Source organism: Hydractinia symbiolongicarpus, chromosome 2, assembly GCF_029227915.1.
Source record: "Hydractinia symbiolongicarpus strain clone_291-10 chromosome 2, HSymV2.1, whole genome shotgun sequence".
Taxonomy (NCBI): Eukaryota; Metazoa; Cnidaria; class Hydrozoa; order Anthoathecata; family Hydractiniidae; genus Hydractinia; species Hydractinia symbiolongicarpus.
In genome coordinates this window covers 35,537,872-35,557,507 of record NC_079876.1, presented here as the reverse complement: position 1 = coordinate 35,557,507, position 19,636 = coordinate 35,537,872, and the positions used below count along the sequence as shown (strand labels likewise).

General features: G+C 34.2%; 2 protein-coding genes across 2 annotated transcripts; both read right to left on the bottom strand.

Annotated features, from left to right (window-relative positions):
- Positions 1–1,775: 1,775 nt before the first annotated feature.
- LOC130630725 (penicillin acylase-like) lies at positions 1,776–6,367 on the bottom strand. The gene is made up of 5 exons (XM_057444313.1): positions 6,127–6,367; positions 3,594–3,882; positions 2,965–3,075; positions 2,283–2,744; positions 1,776–2,103 (listed from the first exon to the last, which is right to left on the bottom strand). The coding sequence occupies exons 1-5, from the start codon at positions 6,136–6,138 to the stop codon at positions 1,937–1,939; spliced, it is 1,041 nt and encodes a 346-aa protein (XP_057300296.1). The 5' UTR covers positions 6,139–6,367; the 3' UTR covers positions 1,776–1,936.
- Positions 6,368–7,940: 1,573 nt separating this feature from the next.
- LOC130630154 (uncharacterized) lies at positions 7,941–15,952 on the bottom strand. Its single transcript, XM_057443547.1, has 7 exons — positions 14,155–15,952; positions 11,172–11,240; positions 9,604–9,682; positions 9,026–9,290; positions 8,744–8,956; positions 8,546–8,574; positions 7,941–8,176 (listed from the first exon to the last, which is right to left on the bottom strand). The coding sequence occupies exons 3-7, from the start codon at positions 9,671–9,673 to the stop codon at positions 7,941–7,943; spliced, it is 813 nt and encodes a 270-aa protein (XP_057299530.1). The 5' UTR covers positions 9,674–9,682; positions 11,172–11,240; positions 14,155–15,952.
- Between the last annotated feature and the right edge of the window lie 3,684 nt (positions 15,953–19,636).

Genomic DNA, 19,636 nt, shown 5'->3' with positions numbered 1-19,636 from the left:
AAAGCGCTTTGCCTGAATGTGTGGCACAGTTGACGGTTCTTATTAATCACTCCTCGGGCATTTAACGCCGGGTAACACAGTTACTTGTGGCTTAACCTGGTGTTTTAACAGAGTGTATCCTGTGTTTTGCAAACCAAAGCTGTAATACAGTTTTTTTCAATAGGGTATTATCGCTATACGGCTGTACAACACCGTTTCACTGTACTAAACACTCAGCCCGGTGTCACGATTAATTTCTTTCACAAAAACTTATTCCGCAAAATAAAATAATATTGACCGATTGTTTTTGCTATAATGGAGTAACAACGGCTTGTAAACTTTTTATTTCAGCTATCGTTGCAGAAAGGTTATTTTTGGAAAAACATGTTACAGTCGCAACACTATAATGGTGCATGTGTCTCACTTGATTTACGAAATACTGTACTAAAGCGCTCAACTTGATCGTGTGGCACAGTTTACGGTACTTATTAAGCGCTTCAAAGAGTGTTCAACGCTGAGTCATACCTTGACTTGTGGCTTAACCCGGCGTTTCGACGCCGGGTCTCCCGGCTAGTTAGCCTTATTAATGTAGCGCGACAAGCGGTGAATTTTCGTGTTGTCGAGAAAAATATATTCAAAATTTTAGTTTCTATTGTATAAATAGATATACCTGATGTAAATGACTGGTTTTAGCACTTAAAATGGATATTATTTTTACTTTTAAATTTTAGTAAAATAGAAGAAGAATAAATATAGTGAAATTGGACGAAGTTTCTGTGTTTTTAACAGTGAGATTTAATATAGTGAAGCATTTTGTTTTAATCAGGAAACTCAGCACAGCACAGCAGATTAGTACTACAGATAAACTAATCTGGGCCCTCTTCAGTATTGCATCACAGCGTGAAAATTTTTTCCCTGAAAAAAAGTGATCTAACTAATGCATCCGTCGAGGTAGATAGCTAGCTGTTTATGGTGCTTAATACGTCCAATGTGCATTGTAATTTTAGCGATTTAGCTATAATTTTATATGGATAATCTCAACATACAGTTTTAGTGCCACTTATACGTGCAAGATATGTAATAATTAGCATGCGTTTCGAATTTTTTGTAACTGGAACCGGACAGTCTAAAAAAGTTCTCTGTTGATCGATTAGGTTCGATCAATTTTTAGGCCTATTTTATGAAGATTAATAGTGAAATAACTGCTAAACAAGGAAAGTCATGTTAAAACTGTGTTTTTCAGACTTTTTTTTTATAAGAAACCAGTCAAAAGAGACCAAAGGTTCAAAAATTTTAGGAAAGTGAAAAAAATTTTTAACAAGAAACTTAATGTATAAGTAATATAATAGGTAACATTATTAATCACCTTTTAAAAAAAATCATATTTTATTTGAAACGCTTAAGAAAAGGTAGGAAAAGGGTAGCAAATGTCGTTCGTATAGCTGTACCCAAACTGTCCAAAAAACTCTTCTAAATTAGATATTTTCTTTTTGAGAAAATTTTTAAAGTCTATTGAATAATAAAGCTAAAAGCTTAGGTTTCTTACAGAAAAAAGAAAAATTTTAGTCAAGGATATAAATTTTTTTTTAGCTTGTGGACGATTTTTTTTTACTTACATAACGTAAGAACCAAACGAGGCTATGTTTTAAAGTTTTAATCTTCTATTTAAAACAAAGTATGAACTTATCAGACTGCAAAAGGATCAAAAAATAAAAACAGTTAGCCTCATGTCGGATTTTACTGGTTTTTAAAAAATGTACAATTGAAAAATAATATTATGTTAGCTACATTTTCTAAATTGAAGAACACAGGCAATTTTAAGAAGGGCGATTGAATAAAAGACTTGGTTTTCAAGAGATTTTTAGCGTGAAAACTATATGCCGCAAATGTAGTGTAAGTGATAAAATATTTTACTCCAAGACTTAACATCAATAGAGTACAATTGTTAGTTGTATCTCTAAGACACGACTTTTTCTTTCTTCGTTTCCTTCATGTTATTTTTTTGAAACATGAAGTCGTCGTAATAACGGATGTAAAGGACACGATTCTTTAAATCTTTCATCACAACCCACTGCGTATAATCGTAATGACCTTCTTTCGGTCCTACTTCAACTTGTGCTACACCTTTTAATAACAAGAAAGAAAACAACTTTAAGAAAGTCAAAAATCTTTTTCATTTTATTGCCTATCCGACTACAGACAGGCTATATGGATACAGAATCATTATTCTATCTGGAAGTAGGAAGTATTAGTAAAGCGCTAGGGCTTTACTTAAATGAAATGTATATAACAAAGTCTCTTACCCTTTGGAATATCAACAGTGTTCAACAAGTGATAAGTCAGCTTAAGCGCTTCATCTGTTGTGTTTGGTTGGTTTGAGAAATGCAGGAGAGAAGCCATGCGAATAAATCTTGAAGGAGGTGTAAAATCTCCTGGTACACCAAGTAATCCACTGCCAATACCCACTGGAGTAAACACAACATCACTAAATGTTAGATCTTTTGAAGAAAACTTTGATAACGTAACGTAGTTTTTAATGTTCATCATATGAAAATCATACGGAGGTGAGTTTGTTGTAACACCAATCGTATTATCATGAGCTTCTCTTCCATCTTTAGTGTATTCCAACACTAACGCATCTCCACTTGCATCTGTTACGGTGTAATGGAACTCAAAATTCTGACCAAAAACTGCCATGCCAAAGACTTTTGGAAAGTTGTTTCCATTAACGGCATGGCGAAGTTGCGCTGTCGAATTATAATTTGCTGCAAAGTAAGCGATATAACTGATGCAGGCTTAAGGATTATCTTACAGAATGCATAATTAATGTTAAATTTTAATGTTTCTAAATTATTTACGGGTCCTAATGCCACAATTTTTTCCCTGTGTTTCAAAGCTTAACCCTGGTGAAGCCAGGGTATAATAGGTTGTACAAGTTAATCATAATGCTGCTGCATTAGTGTAGAATTTATTGATCTTTCTTACCCAGTATAAAATTTAGTACTTGAACATTTGACACCATGTTGGAACAATCTTGTTGAGTTGTGTTGTCATACACCGTGTACTGCGGCAAATACAAAGCACCAACTGATAGACCTAGTGAAGAAATCACATTCTATTTATACCCTTCTCTGATAACAGTTTTAATTGGTCGATTTTTACGCAAATATAAAGGCTTTACATTTGCAACTACAATCGTGGCCAAATTAATGAAGCAGACCGTTTTCTCTTTCATCATTTCTCAAACACGGACAAAAAGTTGAAACAGTTACTACCCTGAAGCCGATAAGCTGCAAAGGAGCTACTTTTTCACTCACCCAGGCCAGGTAGCAAAGTTTGCTAGTGCAGTTATTTGGAGCAACCGCACAACGAAATAATCCACATAAGGTCCGATGACGGTCGCCAAATTTAGAAAAAATTATTTGTGATTACGGCGGCAACAATTAACACGTTTCAAAAGTATGAGTTTGACGAAACAGTCCGGTGTAAAGTAAAAACTAACAAGTTCAAAATGCGCGACTGTAATATAGAAAAAAACAAATATAATCTTGGTTTGTACATGTTTATGGTTGTAGTTGCATTTTTTCGTCTGAGGGAACTAAAGTAATGCCAACCTTCACTATTAATACCATCCACACATATAGGCTTCCCGAAGGCATTTACACAAAGTACATCATATTTGTATATCCATTCCAGGGGAGAAGATTCACGGCAAAAGGATGGCAAAAAACTTTTCTCAGGAGATCCTCCTGCTTTTGATATGACTTTTGATTTCAAATCTTCCGCAAGTTCCATCGTACGTCCAACAACCACACTATCATCTTTTGCTTTCCGGAAAAATTCTGTACATGACTGTACTGCATTATGGAACAGCAAACAAGCCAAAACAAAATTGATTAGAAGCTACGATTAGAAAACATACGTTAATTCCAATTGAGGTCTAACTGATGCATTGAGGGTTGAACCCCACTGTAACTGTTCACAAGAACTAGCGGAAGAGGAATTGGAAAAATTTGCTATAAACAAAACATGAAACAAAACAGGGGGCATAAAAGAGTTAATGAAATTTTACGAAAGTTTCTATCTTGTACAAACAAACGCACAAGAAACTTTTCCGCATCTAATGTTTTGTTATCGTGTGGCTTTTAGTTAGTCGTAATCGACATTTCAATACTCTCAGGAGGCTAAGCATTCCCGAAGCAAAATGTAAGGTCCTTATACAACATAAAATTAGCAACGCAACCGATTTTACAACACCTTGTCAGTTTGAATAAATTGTAGAACCACAAAAGCAGAATAATTTCCATTTAAAAAGGAAACAAACAAACTCCTTAAATTTACCGCGGACATTTTTGCTACCGTAATTAACCTAGGGGATCCTGTTTGGGGAGATTTTCGTGGTTCCACCAAATCTCTAACGCGTATGAGGATATGTCAAAGCACCTAAATGATTAATGAAATAATGTCCTTGTGATGACAAATATGATAAAATGCACACCATGAACTGTAAAACAAGAGGGTACCTCACAAGTAGACAGGTAATCAACTGCTCATAAACATGTTCATCCTGAGCCACATTTGATTCGAGTTACAGCAGAGAAATTCCATTTTATTTAGCACGAAAGGAAAAAGAACCGAGTGCTCTAACAACGTCAAAACTTTAAAAAGACTAAAAAGTCCGCAAATAATTAGAACGTGTACTACTATTCAAAAAGAACTTTCACGCCTCTTGTGTTTTAAATGGCACGAAGGCATAAAAGAGGTATGTAGAAATTTTTTTTCATATTAACTGTATAAAATATTTGAGAAAAGTAATGACTCTCACGAAAATGTCATAACGTGCAAGAACACACTAAAGACAAAGCAAAATGTTTCGCTGTAAAGTCTTGAGTCTGTTCTATTTTTTATATTTGGGCTTTTTCTTCCAGAATTAGCTTACTGGCTCACTTTATCGTCGAGTTTACTATACCCTAGCAACCCAGAGTATGTTTTGAAGCAATATAACCCAATTTGGAACAAACCCCTGTGACGAACACTGGTCTTAAACTAACTTTTTTTTGAAAGGTACTGTACCACTAGACGATCTACGTTACAAGTATACAACGGCAGAGTTGAACAATCCGAAGTATGCAAAGAAAACAATTAAAAGAGAATAAACTTCATGTTATTTCGGAGTTATGTTTTTCATTTGATTCCCCTTAACCCTATTCGGTCCGGGAGGGGGCGGATTCCGCCCCCCCCCCCCTGACGGTTTTTTTTAATAACTCCTGATTGCTTTGTTATATGGCTATGATACTTACTGAGTTTCAACATTTATCTATTAGACACCTGCATGCTAATTTTTTAGGTCTCATACCTTTCAGAGGCTTTGATAGTGGCCATTACTAGAAACTACCCCTAAAAATCTCTATGAAATCCTTATAATGGGGAAAATATAATAACTCCTGTTAGGATTATCCTTAGAACTTGAAACTTGCAACACAACTTTGTTTCATCAAGAAGAATCATTTGGAATAATTTGAACACGTGACTAATCCGATTTCCCGATTTTGTCGGATTTTACCCGAAAATCGGGAAAAAAACGGATTTTCGGGCAATTTTTGGCAATTTTTCATCCGATCCATGTAAAAACCGGAAGATATGTTAAATAACTTTTATTTAGCTTTCAGAAACTTAAAACAGAATGTAAAAATTCGCTCTAGAACAAAAGTAATTATATTTTAAGCAGATAGTGGCATTTTTAACAATTTTCAAGCTTTTGATGACGTCACAGAAAATGTGCTGACGCAAGCAAAAATTTTTTGGCGCCATTTTGTTCCTTTTATGACGTACTATAAGTGTGCCAAGTTTGATTCAATTTGAACAACCCTATGAAAAGTTATTGAGGGGGGGGGGGGGCGGAATCCGCCCCCCCGGTCATAGTATGTTCGAAAAACCCCGGACCGAATAGGGTTAAATGTAAATTTTTGTTGATAGCACAAACATAAACCATAAATCGGACCTCGGAAATAAAAGAGAGATTATTTTGCAAATATTGTGCTACTTGTCACAAAATCAAATATTCACTTAAATGCTCTCAACAAGAAAAGGGCCACTGTTGCAATTTCCTAATTTGAACACTCTTTTTAATAAATGTTTATAACGTACCTTGTGTTCCATCTTTAAAAATTGAAACTAAAATAAACTGTGCGCATAGCGATGATTAAAACACTTTTTTATCAACATAAAAGACGAGAACATGTTTGGTAAGAATTTTTCTTAAATCAATATTAGTTTATAAAAACTTCAGAAAGTTATAACTGCTGAATCAGGTTACATTTGATTAGCATTTGTTGGTAGTACGATGTATATACTGTTCACAATGAAGAGATGTATTAGTTAAGTATTCTTCTAATAATATGTAACTAAAAGAGCTAAAAGTTTTAGATATCTGTATTTGATGGGAAAAAAGATGACCGCAAATTGTAAGTTTCGTTGTCACAAGTTGTAATTTCTGTTATTTCTGTATTAGATTTACACAATTTGAAATTGTTGTTTCTTTTTAGCGGACTAGTTTATTTGGTTAATGAATAATTAGATTTTAAAATTTTAGCTTGTTTCAAAGTTTCTTGTAACTGTAATGGTGAGTTAAAATAAACAGTATGGGCGGAGGGAGCATTTTAAGCCCTCGGTACGTTGTATTGTGTGCAAGTTGAAAGAAATAATGTATAAGCATCATACAGTGGTAAAATAACCAGAATTGTTTTAATTATAATCAAGAGAAAGAAGATTTTAGCGTAATGGCGTAATTGACCACGTGCTGGAGGTTATTTTTTCTTTATTTTTTCTTCATTAGTCAACATCATATAGATTAACACTCTAAATTTGAGACACAATCAGATGTTGCAGACGGAAGCCCTAGGGTAGGGCAGGACAGGGTAGGGTGGGTTAGGGTAGGACACACCCTTCCCCCAACCTGAATACGTAATAACCATCACAAACTTTTAGCTGTGGCTCAACTTTTGCTCATTGAATATTTGTTTGGAAATCTTAAATTTATGCGTTTGTTTATTTAGTTATGTTAGTGCACCAATCAAAATCAAACTTTTGTTTCCATCATGTTTCTCGTCAAATGAGACGTCGTATGACTGTTGGAAGAAGAAAGTCTCGGAAATCTTCATTTTTAAAATAGATTTTTCAAAAGTTAGCATTTAGATGATACGCGTGATAATTGTATACTTTCACGTGTCTATAGATAGTCTGTATATTAATTGCTCCATTTGAGAATGTAATATCGAAGTTCGAGTCATCGTTAATCGGAACAGAGTTAAACGTAGCAGAATGGGTTCATATATTCTTATGAAATAATAATAATAAAAAAAGAACTAACGAGTATTTATATTTGCCTATTTATAAATAATCCAACAGATGGGCAAAGCACCTGCGTACGCTGACGTAGCAAATTTACAATAATTTATTTACGCTAACAAATACAAAATTTTCTAACGCTTTATAAAATTTTTAACAATGACGAAAAGTCGCAAGTTTCATCTACGTAATCTACATTGTATTACCTGTCCGTCCGTCCGTCTGTCTGTCACGCAAAATGGTAGCTTAGCTGTGCAGGTAGCGAGATGCACGCAATGCGGTATAAAAAGGACGGGCAAACCCGTGGATTTTTCCACGGGCTAACGAGTAGTTGGATTCTAATATTCGTGTTTCTACATATACTGACATTAACCATACGGCCAATGTCAATATAGCTGCGTGTAAAAGCGTAGTAAGACCTCTAATATAAAGACATGTGAAGTTGAAAACGTAACTTTGAAATCAACACGGATAAAGTGCAAGAGAAACTACTTTCACGAGAAACGACTTTCTTGACATCAACATGGTCTAATTATTTTCGATATTTATCCGGTGGCCGACACCCTGCTTGTAAATCGACTTGCGGAGTACGTGGTGGAAAGCCTGCTAACGATTCAATATGCGGAGTACGGTGGTGGAGAGCCTGCTAGTGAATCAATTGGCAGATGTATTGGCAACTGCTGAGAAGTTGATGTCACAGGTATCAGTATAAATGGCTGACCAGTGTTTGCCGTAACAAGAATTTCATTTTGTTGCAATTTTGGTATTTGGAATTGGTCTTGCGACGCGTAGGTTTGTAGTAATGTTGGATGAGGTTTAGCTTGAATAATCTCGCCATTCCTTTGTTGACCTGAATTAAGAAATGAGTATTATATTTTAACTCTGCTAGTCGTTGTTATCCTGTGAAAAAATTCACGAGAAATCTCCTGTCATATATGTTTCGGTCCTCAGATTTCCGCCCGTTGTATAAAATCTGGCCATCGTTTTTTATGCTGCCTTACACGCCTGTTTAAAAGTAATTAAATTAGTTTTTAGAGTTCGATATGAAAAGAAACAACCGGTATTATTGATACGGAGATTCGGGTTAGTGCCTGGTATAAGCTATCAGCCAAAATTCCTTATTTTGATTTATCAAATTTCATTTACTTTGTACATAAAGACGTTCAAAAGCTCCCGTTACGTCCTCACATATTCATATGGGGCGCCAAAACTAACACACTTTTTCGAATACTTAATGCACGCAAAAACCTAAAATGTGCACTTTAAAGAAGACAGGAAAGAGTATGAAAAATATCTGTACGCGTAGCTTATGTTGTTGTATACTAAGGCGTAATTACAAGGGCGCAAATCACAGAAATATTATTTGGCGGTAATACAACCTGTATCTTATAGCAACAAAACATTTCTTTCTTTTCACCAACCTATATTTTCAATTCTGGAAATTTTGAATCCGTATACTGTGGTTGCCATTGAGATTATACACTGCAAGAAGTGGAGCAGGAAAAGCATAGCATACACAGCCACCCCATAATCTCGACTTTTTGTACAAAAATTTGCAGACCACAACGTGTAGGTGTAATGATTATCAGGACTAAAACGTCTAGTTACACGTCTACAATCGAGGTACATTCTAAAGATCAAGCAAACTGAATTAATAATTCTATTTTTGTAGATCTTGGCTAGAATTTGGTTCACTTACATGAATCCAGCTATTGATGCTACAACACCCACAAAAGCAAGGATGTCAGCTGCCATTGCAGAAGCGTTAAAATGTCGAATCAATGGTCGGTTACTTGACGTACCAGAAAAAACATGTATACCCAAACTAGCTGTAAATATCATCCATAAGGAAATGAATATTGATGCGCCTGGTATGTAGAATGGAAATCTTGATGTGCGTAGTGTGAGATAAACACTGATACCAAAACATAATGTTAGGATACCAGTGATAATGAAAACAATACCTTGTGGTTAAAAAGTGGAACAGTGATAATTTCAAAACAGGAGTAGAGCAATATCATAATTTTTTTAGTAATAACCACGATGATGTACTTTTATTTGCAACAATAAAATTTAGTTCACACCCGCCAGTTCGAATGAAAAAGTGTTCAAAAAATCGTTATTTCAAATACTTCTTTCCTTTCTTGATAAAACTCTTTGTTTACTGCTGCATTTTTGAATATTTGTTTATTGAACATATTTTCAAATTAGCGGATAGGTACGTTAGCACAATGTCTTGATAATCTAGAACTTTCCTATTTCACGAATGATACTTACAAAGTCTAGAGGCGAATCGTGCAAATTTCTTTGCAACAGGCGAGTTAACTGTGGGTTGTTGATCTATCATCCTATTTTACTAAATAAAAAAAGAAAAGAGTGAAATAAAATCAAATCTTACACGTGCTTAGATGTTCTTCATTATAATTTTTTTCCGTGAGATAAACTTTTAGGAACTGATAATCAACCTTATTTATTTTACAATTCGTTTTCATTTCAAATAAAAAGCCGCCCGGATCAGTGCGGTATGGTTTTACAAAAAGTGCAATGGTTAGGTAGATATATTACAAACCTGTTTTAAGAAACTGACTTCACTTTTTTAATTCTTCTTCAACGTGTGACAACATCGACTATTGATTTGTTTTTACGTTTTAACTATTTTTTATTGGAGTATTTCATGATATTTATATTACAAAAATGATGACGTTATCAAAAGTTTAAATAAAGCTATATTCACCATGTGTGTACTTTCATTGAGAAGGGAATGCTTAGTCGCATGTAAAAGAATGAAATCATGTCAACACGGTAGCTCACTTTTAAAGGTACGTTCAAGCTATCACGAAATATCTGTTCCTGTCTTACTGCAGCTATATGCATTTTTGAATGAAATTAGTACAGTTTCATCGGCAGTGACAGTAGCTTTATCCCAAAAATGAAATGTGCCACTGATGCTGTTGTTACGTTCGCAACACACAGGACATATTGTTTCAGTTAGGTTGTTAGGATAATTATCAGTCTTTTGAAAGTGGAAAACAAATTTGGTATCAGGGGTTTGCTGCTCATGTATAGAATATATAACCTAAAATCCAGCTAAAATTCATCCACCTCAGACGGGCAATAAATCTATCGCGCACACGCTTAGTTAGGTTTGTCGATTCACTGATTGTTTTGGAAGTAATTAATTCCATTGAACAGAAAATCTCGGCATACAACCAATCACTTTCGGCTTTAGACTGAATTAGCTAGGAATATAGTATACTTCCGTTTGGATGCCTATTCTTTGCTAGATTTTATAACTCAACTTGTAAACTTATAAAGGCAAGATTATCCCAAGCTATGGCGTTTCTCTACATGCAGAGAGTGACGAAACAAACCGTTAGAAACCGTTCTTTTCTCGATATTGTCTCGTTACTCATAACATAAATTAGGTATTGAATCACTATCAAACATGTTTAATGAAGTAATAGGAAAGTGTACGAATTTATTCGGACATCTAGACAAGCATTAATAAGTGTATTGTAATTATAGGTTTAATTATAAGCCTACGTAAAAGTGATTAATATATAAATCGAATTAGTTGAGATTAATCATATTTAACGTGCTGTGTAAAAGACTGTTTACTAATTAAAAAAACTTTGCTCGAAAAAAACTTTCCGTGTAAAAGGAATGGGCAATACATAGGATCAGATTATAGTGGTAAAGACTTTTATAGGATTTTCGTTTTATGTTATTGTAGAACGAAAATTAGAAAATAAAAAAGGTGTACGATGTATTCTCTTAAGTTGCATGCGAAATTTATCAATTAAATATAAAACACCAGATAAATACTTTAAAGTGATGCTACTAACCTGTTAAGATGACGGCGGAAAGTTAGCTGGGACGGAAAGGAATGTAGAGATCGATCTTTAACTTTGTATCTAAACAGCATGCGATTCACTCGTTCACTGTGAAGTAGTGTGCAGACTATCGTAACAAAAATAATTACAGTTAAGAAAAAACACTAGCTAAGTATCACGGATTAATGGAGACTGTTCTTCTTTTAGACTTCTGCTAAATTTTTTTTATAGGTAAGTGTACATTGGCTACTTTCACGTTTAAACTAGAGGTAGGCAGATTTACAGCTTAGTAAGAATCACATTAGTGAAAATAAGACAGAAAAAATAACACAAAAAGAATTAACGCTGGCTTAAAAAAAGCTCCCGTACCTAACTGAATAATTAGACTAGCTAGTCAGCTGGCTTTTAAGGACTCTTCCTCTAAATCGAAGTTTGTAGTTATAATACTAAATTTGGTGACCTTAAGACCTTAAGATGCGGCTGAATGATGTGACGATATATTTGTTTAGCGGGGAATTTCCGATATAAAAATGGGCGCAACTTTTTTAAACATAGGATACGGCTATTATTGCAGCTATTATTAAAGAAACTAGACTTGATAAATGAGCGCAAGTAAATCGTTATACACAACCAGGTTGAGGATGCAGTACAGTTTTAAGATATTCGTCGTTGATTTATTACATGTAGCCGATCACAATAACTGCAGCTATACTCTTCATCACATGACCTACAATTTTTTATTTCCGGAATGAGGTTTCGTTTTTTATAATTAAATTAATAATTCCAAAATTAAACATAAGCTGTTTGTTTGTTTTCAAAGATCCAGTGGAGTGCATATAATAATAATAATTTCAGGGGTAACATTCTTATTAAAAATTTCTCGAAACTTCAGTGTAAAAAAAACACATACAGAGACTTGTCTTTCTAAACCATAATCTCAATTTTCCAACGGCAATTTCGAATTTCATTTATGCTTCGCATAGAATATGTCCAACATTTTTATCGCTCCTCTACTTTTAGTTATTCAACATGTCACATTTTAGAATACATGAGGCTCAAGTATTATTTTAATACCAGCGTTCCTTTTTTTGATGTTTCATTTTGATAGTATAATTATATATTAAATTTTTTGGATGACACTCAACTATGGATCGCATTAGTCTACATTAAATTTAAAACGGCCTTATAACAGATATGGAAACCTGACACCATCACTTGCGCTTTTTTGAACAAATGTAGATTTTTTGTTAAATCATTCGTATGGAGTAGTGCGATTTGTTGGTTTAACCTTTTGTCGCGGCGGCGACGGCGGTCTATCGGAAAGTTTTGCATGACTGGATTCGAGTCATTGTTATTCGTCGTTTTACTTGATTAAAAATTCTTTACTATTTTATCGCGTAAACGGAAAGCTCGTATTGTTTTGCTTTTCTAATAAAAAGTTAATGAGGAAGACCTTTATTTTTATTTTATTCAAGCATATCTCAGACACCAACATGTGAAACAGAAGGAAAACAAATACTGCAAAATTCAAAAGGTTTCCTTTAGAAAACAAAAAAGTCAAACAGATACGGAAACCTGACACCATCACTTCCAAACTAGAATAGTCTCTGTTGTTTATCGGGTTCTGACGTGATTCTGAAATTATTCTGAAATTGGGCTGCATCGAACCGAAAAGTCCACAAAAATTGGGCCGTGCGATAATTTTTTTAAAAAAAGGCTGCGCGCAACCATGTTGAAGAAAATACCGCTATTACTAAAAGGAGACTAGCCGTTAACCCGTGGAAAAGTCCACGGGGTCGCCCGTCCTTTATATATCGCACTTCGTGTTTCTGTAACAGGACGTGGTTTTCGCGGACAGACAGACAAAATATGGCTATTATTAAAGAGAATACAAACACATTCATGAAATTGTTTCACCCTGTAGAATCCCCTGTCCACTAGACAGGGTTAACTTCGAAATGCTGTTGCTAGTGTGGGAGAAAGTTTAATAAAGCTTCATGTTAATATTCGTGTGATTTTATAAAAATACAAAAAACAACTGTACTTAAGGTCACCTAAATCAAAAGTCATCCATACATTTCTTGTACAGAGAAATTATCACACATTCACGCATAAACATTCAATGTGCGAAAATTGACGCAAACATCACCTTCCCGCTGCAGGACTAGTTTTTTAATCAACGAAAAAAAAGTGTTCAATACTGGTTTTTCCAGCCTTCAGGATTAGTGAAAAGGCGGAATATTTTTAAATTATTTTGAAAGAGGCAAGATAAATACTTAGTCGACTTCTCTGATATATACGTCTGTAGTATTACTAATTAGTACAAGAGTCGTGGGGAAGTAACTCACACAATTATGGGTAAAAGCCTTTAACAAGAGGCACCCTTTTACAAACAGAAATATTCTAATATTTGCTATTAAAAGTCAACAATAGTATGGAAATAATAAAATATGAAAAACAAAAGTAAAAAATGACTATAGCAAAAGTTTGAATAGGCTATCATTTTTTGGCATATGCTTTGCATTTTAAACAAAAGCATTATGGCCATGTTGTTGACGTATTCAAAGTAACTTAAAATTACCTTTTTGTTCCAAGTATTTCTTTTTTTATTTGTTTTTGGTATTCGTGTCATATATTTTTAAGGCAAAGGTAGCTTATCACTTTACCAAACTAGAATATTTAGAACGATATAAAAAACAAATCTGAAAAAAAACTGTGGAGTCAAACGTTCTTTTTAACAAAAAAGAACTTATACTTTACTGTAAAAAAACTTACTCGTCTATGAATATTTTTTTGTTGATCTAAGAGGTTAGTTTGCCAGCCGGAATAAACAACGTATATTTTTTCCTTTTTCGCAAACTTTTCATCACAGTACTCACTATAACAAATTGTTGTGTCCCCTATAGTATACTGAAATTGTCAAGACACATTGTGGTGTGACAGGCTTCACGATGATGTTTATTAACCGTACAATTAGAGAAGTTTGATTTCTTACCTGTTAAGGCAGACACTCCGAGGTGCCGAGGTGCTCGCTTGCCTCAACCTTTAGACGTCTCGCTATAAGTGGAGTTGTACTGCGCTCATATTAGTATATGACGCCTGACTTTAATTCTTTAGGCACTAGGTTTTTAAATCTAGAGAAGTTAGATAAGCGAGTGTGAGTTCTAAAAACAACAGAAAGTTTACAACAATGCAGAGTAGATTAAGTTTTTCTGACATCGTTCTCGTTTGTAAAGATGTTTTACCTAAAAAGGGAATATGATCAAATGTTCTTCTTAGTCCTGTTGGTGATTTTTTTGGTTTTGGAAGATGTAGAAAGAACGTGTTTATAACCTTGTCAATAAATATAATTATATCTTTGATTATATTAACCTCATGATAAAAAGTCACGAATTTGAACAAATTTTAAAACAACGGTGAAGCAAAGTATAAATTAAGCCGAATTTATACCTTTCGGGAATAAAACTATCGAGGTGCGTGTATACTCCGCTAAAGGTAGGCTCTCCCTAAATGGATGTTATAATGGAGGTATTCAACTTTTTGTGTTACAGATTAAAAAGAGTTTATTCATAGTGCGGGATAGTCCCATTTGAATGACAACATTAGATCTGCTCGATTGTATTTATACAATTAGTATTTAATCTGTAACTATGGTTACTGTTAAACTTTGGATATATTTAGGATGAAAAATTTTACGTTATTGATTGCTTAAAAATGGAGCGTCGCAAATAACGTAGTTTTTTTAATTGTCCATTTACTATGGCGGCGATTTTTTATCATTGCGACAAATGCTAACGTGTTAACAAAAACTCTTGATTCACGTCACGAAATGTTTTGCTGACATGGTTTTTAAGTTACATGTAACTCAAACTTACACTCTCTTAATTTGCGTGCCGTCACATAACAAAATTTAAATTCCCAATGTGAAATACAAGCTTGCCTACGTAAAGGTGGCAAATGGCATTTCACGTCTTCAATAATTTGCAGATATGAAATAAATTACTAAAACACGACTATTAAATTGAAAATCTTTTTTTATTCTTAGAGTGCATGAAACAGCGTTCATTTTCCCACAAACCAACTGCTAGTCTATATATCTCTTCCGTGGAAAAGTGGATGTGTTGTCTTTTCTAAAGAAACAGCCGCGGTAACATGTCACTTTTGCTAAACATTTATTTTTATTCTGTCTTTTGTGCGCTTTTTCAAATTGATTTAAAATTTTTGTTTTAATAAAGTCACGGTTAATTTATTTTATTGTTCTCATAAAAAGCTTTGTTTAATGAGGTAAACTTTATTACACAAAGGTCACGGGTGATTGATTTTTATTATTACCCTAATCACATGCCTATTGTCTACTTATGAAAAACGTTTGATTTTATTTTTTCCCGCTATGGAATTAACAACAAAACATTTTGATAAAAGGAACAATGAATTTTATGGTTCATTTCGCTAATTAGACTAGCCGGGAGACCCGGCGTCGAAACGCCGGGTTAAGCCACAAGTCAAGGTGTGACCATGCGTTGAACGCCCTGAGGAGTGCTTAATAAGAGCCGTAAACTGTGCCACACGGTCAGGTGGGTGCTTTAGTACAGGTATACAGTATGCCGTAAATCAAGTAAAGCACGTACACCATTATAGTGTTGCAAATGTTACATATTTTTCAAAAAGTAACTTTCCCGCAACAAAAGCTGAAATAAAAACAGAGTTTACAAACCGTTGTTACTCCGTCATGGCAAAAACAATTAGTCAGTATTAATTTATTTTGCGGAATAAGTGTTAGTAAACGTTAAAAAATTAATCGTGACATCGGGCTAAGCGTTTAGTACAGTTAAACAGAGTTGAAGAGGCGTGTAGGGACAATACCCTTTTGAAAATACTTTCCCGCAGACTCTGTTTAAATAAAAACACAAGAAACAGTCCATTACCCACACGAGGTTGAGCGGTTAGTCCAGGTAACCAGTGTTGCACACCCGTACAGACGTGATTCCCGAGAAAGTTTAAAAAGTAATTGTCATAGTGGGCTGACCCCTTAGTACAGGTAAACCCCATCGCACATGCTTTAGTAACAGCCTTTTCCAAAAAAACAGTGCATTGTTAACACTTAGTACAGGAAAACGTGTCGCACATGCCTATAAGCTTAATAGCCTGTTCCAAAATACTTCAGTTTAAATAAAAACACAGGAAACAGACCTTCGTTTAACAACACGGGATAGGCACATAGCACAGGTACTCTGTGTCTCATTAATAAACTTTTGACTTTTGCTAAAATTTATATTACAGTAAAGTGGTAGCTAACTACTTAATTGCATTTAGTATGAAAAAGATTACTTAAAAATTCTGTTGCAGCCAACTGTATTTGGTTACTTTTACATTTTAGCTAGAGGTAACTAACCCCAGTTCACATCCAAGTAAAAATCAGATTGACAAAGCTAACACAAAACTCAGAAATGTTAGCTAACATCTACGTTGGTAGCCTGAATCTTAAAATTGGTTTTGTTTAAGATTAATATATGGCTAGAGAACGTGACAGTAAGAGGCAAATAAGACTAATACAAATCTTTAGGTGGCTGAATAGGTAGCTTAGCTAGTAGCTAGCTAGCGAAAATAAAAGAAACTGCAATCTTGTTAGAATACAAATAGAAGTATCAGAAAGAAAAATTAAAGCAAACAGTTAAGAAACTTTTCTTTCTCCAGCAATGAGTTGGTTCAATCTGCATGCCAAATTTCGGACCGATAACGTAAAAATCGTTGCTAAGAAATATAAAGAGCTTTAGTTTCTGATTGATCATTTATATAAAACTCCGCTCTTGATTGGACCTTTATTTTAGCGGCAATTGTCCCTGTGCCGGTGGGGGCCCGAGGGGTTTCTCGTCCCTGCGTCTTTTGGATTTCGTGCGTGGTTAACACAAGTCGCTTTTGACGCACGAACAGACAGACGGAATACGGGTATTTTTATAGAGATACAGATTGTTCTAATGTACTGTATACACATTACCACTCGATACTTCGATGCTGTTTCAACTTGCCTCGTGTAATAATCTTTTATTTTGTCGTTATACCTTATTGCGAAGCAATTGAGCTTTGCGAGCGCAGTGAATGAAGCGAAATTGCGGAGCACGTTTGCTATGCGTTGAGTATACCAAGGAACTGAAAAATTTCTACTACCCCCCCCCCCCCCCCTACCAAACCTCCGACGCCGAGTAAGAAAAAGAATTCATCAAAGATAGAGCACAAGAAAACGGTGGCTGTAAAAAAAAATGGGGTATATTTCACAGACTTGAAATTTGCTCTATTTCCTTGTATTTAAATTAATTATAATGCAATAATTTCTCACTTAATTGGAAATTATGTTTTTAATGTTATTTCACATGTATTTTAATTAAAAATAGCTAATAGTTTTAAAACTGTTTTTGTTGTTTAAAATAATCTAATGCTAGTCCTGTTTCTGATCGTCTTCACTCGTGTATTTTTAGTATTTTTTGTTCCTTGAGATTTGAGTTGGATTTGAAAAGCTCGTGCAGTTTTCAAATTTTGCTGTAGCTAGCTACATATACAGCTAAACGTATAAAAGAATTGAAGGTAATTTCTGGAGTAAACATGGAGTAGATATATTATTACCTCCTGACTGCAGAAAAACCTGTTGACACCTGTAGCTCTAGCTAGCTATACTTTGTAAGCTGAAAGTTGTGTAGTTTTCAGTAGGGCAGACATACCGAATGTCTGGTGTTAAGGATTCAGCCGACCAACCCTGTTAGAGTCAGGCGCCTGATCCTTTTTCATAACATTTTTTTGTTTGATGAAAAATATGACTCGTGCAGAAAATAGACATATAAAAAAGACATAAGCGAGTCGACAAATAAAGTTTAATTAACAAAAGTCATTTTACGTTACATTTTCTATAAATTACGTGTTATAAGTTAACAACTTTGTATTATGACTAAGGATGGCCGAAGTTACGGTCAAAAGCTTTTGCTAAATAATTTTTTTATTTATTGAGAAAAAACTGTACAGTAATTAAAAAAAATCTAGATTTGTTACTAAACCGCCATCATTGCATTTCGCTTTACAAATAATTCGTTCTTATGCTCTCCTGAGAAAAATGTTTAAAACGATGTGGGAAACTGTAATTTAAACAAGCTGCACCTGTCCTTTAAAATTTGTCTGCGTTTTCAGAACTGTTTGACACTTTGGAATTTTCTTGAAATATTAGTCCAAGGAAATTAAATTACAGTTTCTTGCCCACTGCCAACGTGTTTAGGCATATGAAAATTTTGTTATTTTTAAAATTATGCGAAATTATATGTAAAAATTTCCATTTTATTTATATATATATACTATAAGCTATTTGACAGTCATTTCATCAATTTCTTCACCTAAACACAGAATCCTCTTTTATCCTCTATCTGATCGTGGTATTCAATAACGAAAGACGTCTTTCGGCGTAGTTTTCAAAATGGTCTGATTGCAAAATACGCTTGACCTGGTTTGCCTTACAAAAGAAGTAAATTAAGTCCCAGGATGATGTAAAAAAGATGTAAAATTCTATTGTTAGTGTTCCACACTTCTTTTGAGTTTTTAAAAGTAAGTGCTTTTCTATGGAGATGGTGGTCTTGTTTAGGTCGTTTTTCTTAACGGGCATGTATTTCAATGCAATCTTGTATGAACTTGTGTATCTCCACTTTTTCTTCTGCATCATCTATAGCGTATATAACTGATATCGGTAAGTTCGAGAAATCCAACAAAAAAGATTCCCTATCAAAATGCTTTTCCTCTCTTATCATTCTATATTGAGGTTTAAATACTTACCGTATTTAATGTTGATGATAGCGTAAGGTCCATCATTGTCACTAATAGTTTCGCATGGTAATACATCAGTATGTAATATTTTGGTACTTCTGTTAATTATCATATGATCGATCGATTTCGCGCTTAAAGGAGTCGCCTTGGTTGGCTTTGATACCATATGTTTAGGGTTAAATGCAGATAAAATATTGTTGTACTGTCTTACTTGGCAACATTCTGGTTTGAGAAGATTTATGTTTATTGACTGGTTTACTGGTGAACTTTAACTATTAATTCCCTATAAACCTTAAAAAAGTCCATGTAATGCCAACTTAGCAACGTTTTGTAAATAACCTTTCCAGACCAGTGAATTAATTTTTTATTTTTTTTTATTTTGTGCAGCTGAATATTATAGAAACATTATATGAATAATGGAACGAAAAAAAAAACTCTCAATGTTCCATCTTTGGGCTAACAGGTATGATATCAAATATTAAGTCAACTAAATTTTTATTAATCTCAGTTCTTGCTTAGCTTTGCAACCAATAGGTTATCGTTTAAGTTTATTTAAAATTTTAAATTAGTACTTCTGCCCGGCCACCGTAATATTATTAAAGCGGTTGTACGGTTGCTAAAATTATGTAATTAAAAACAAAGCTAGCTAACTATATAACCAACTAAACGTAAATCAGTTT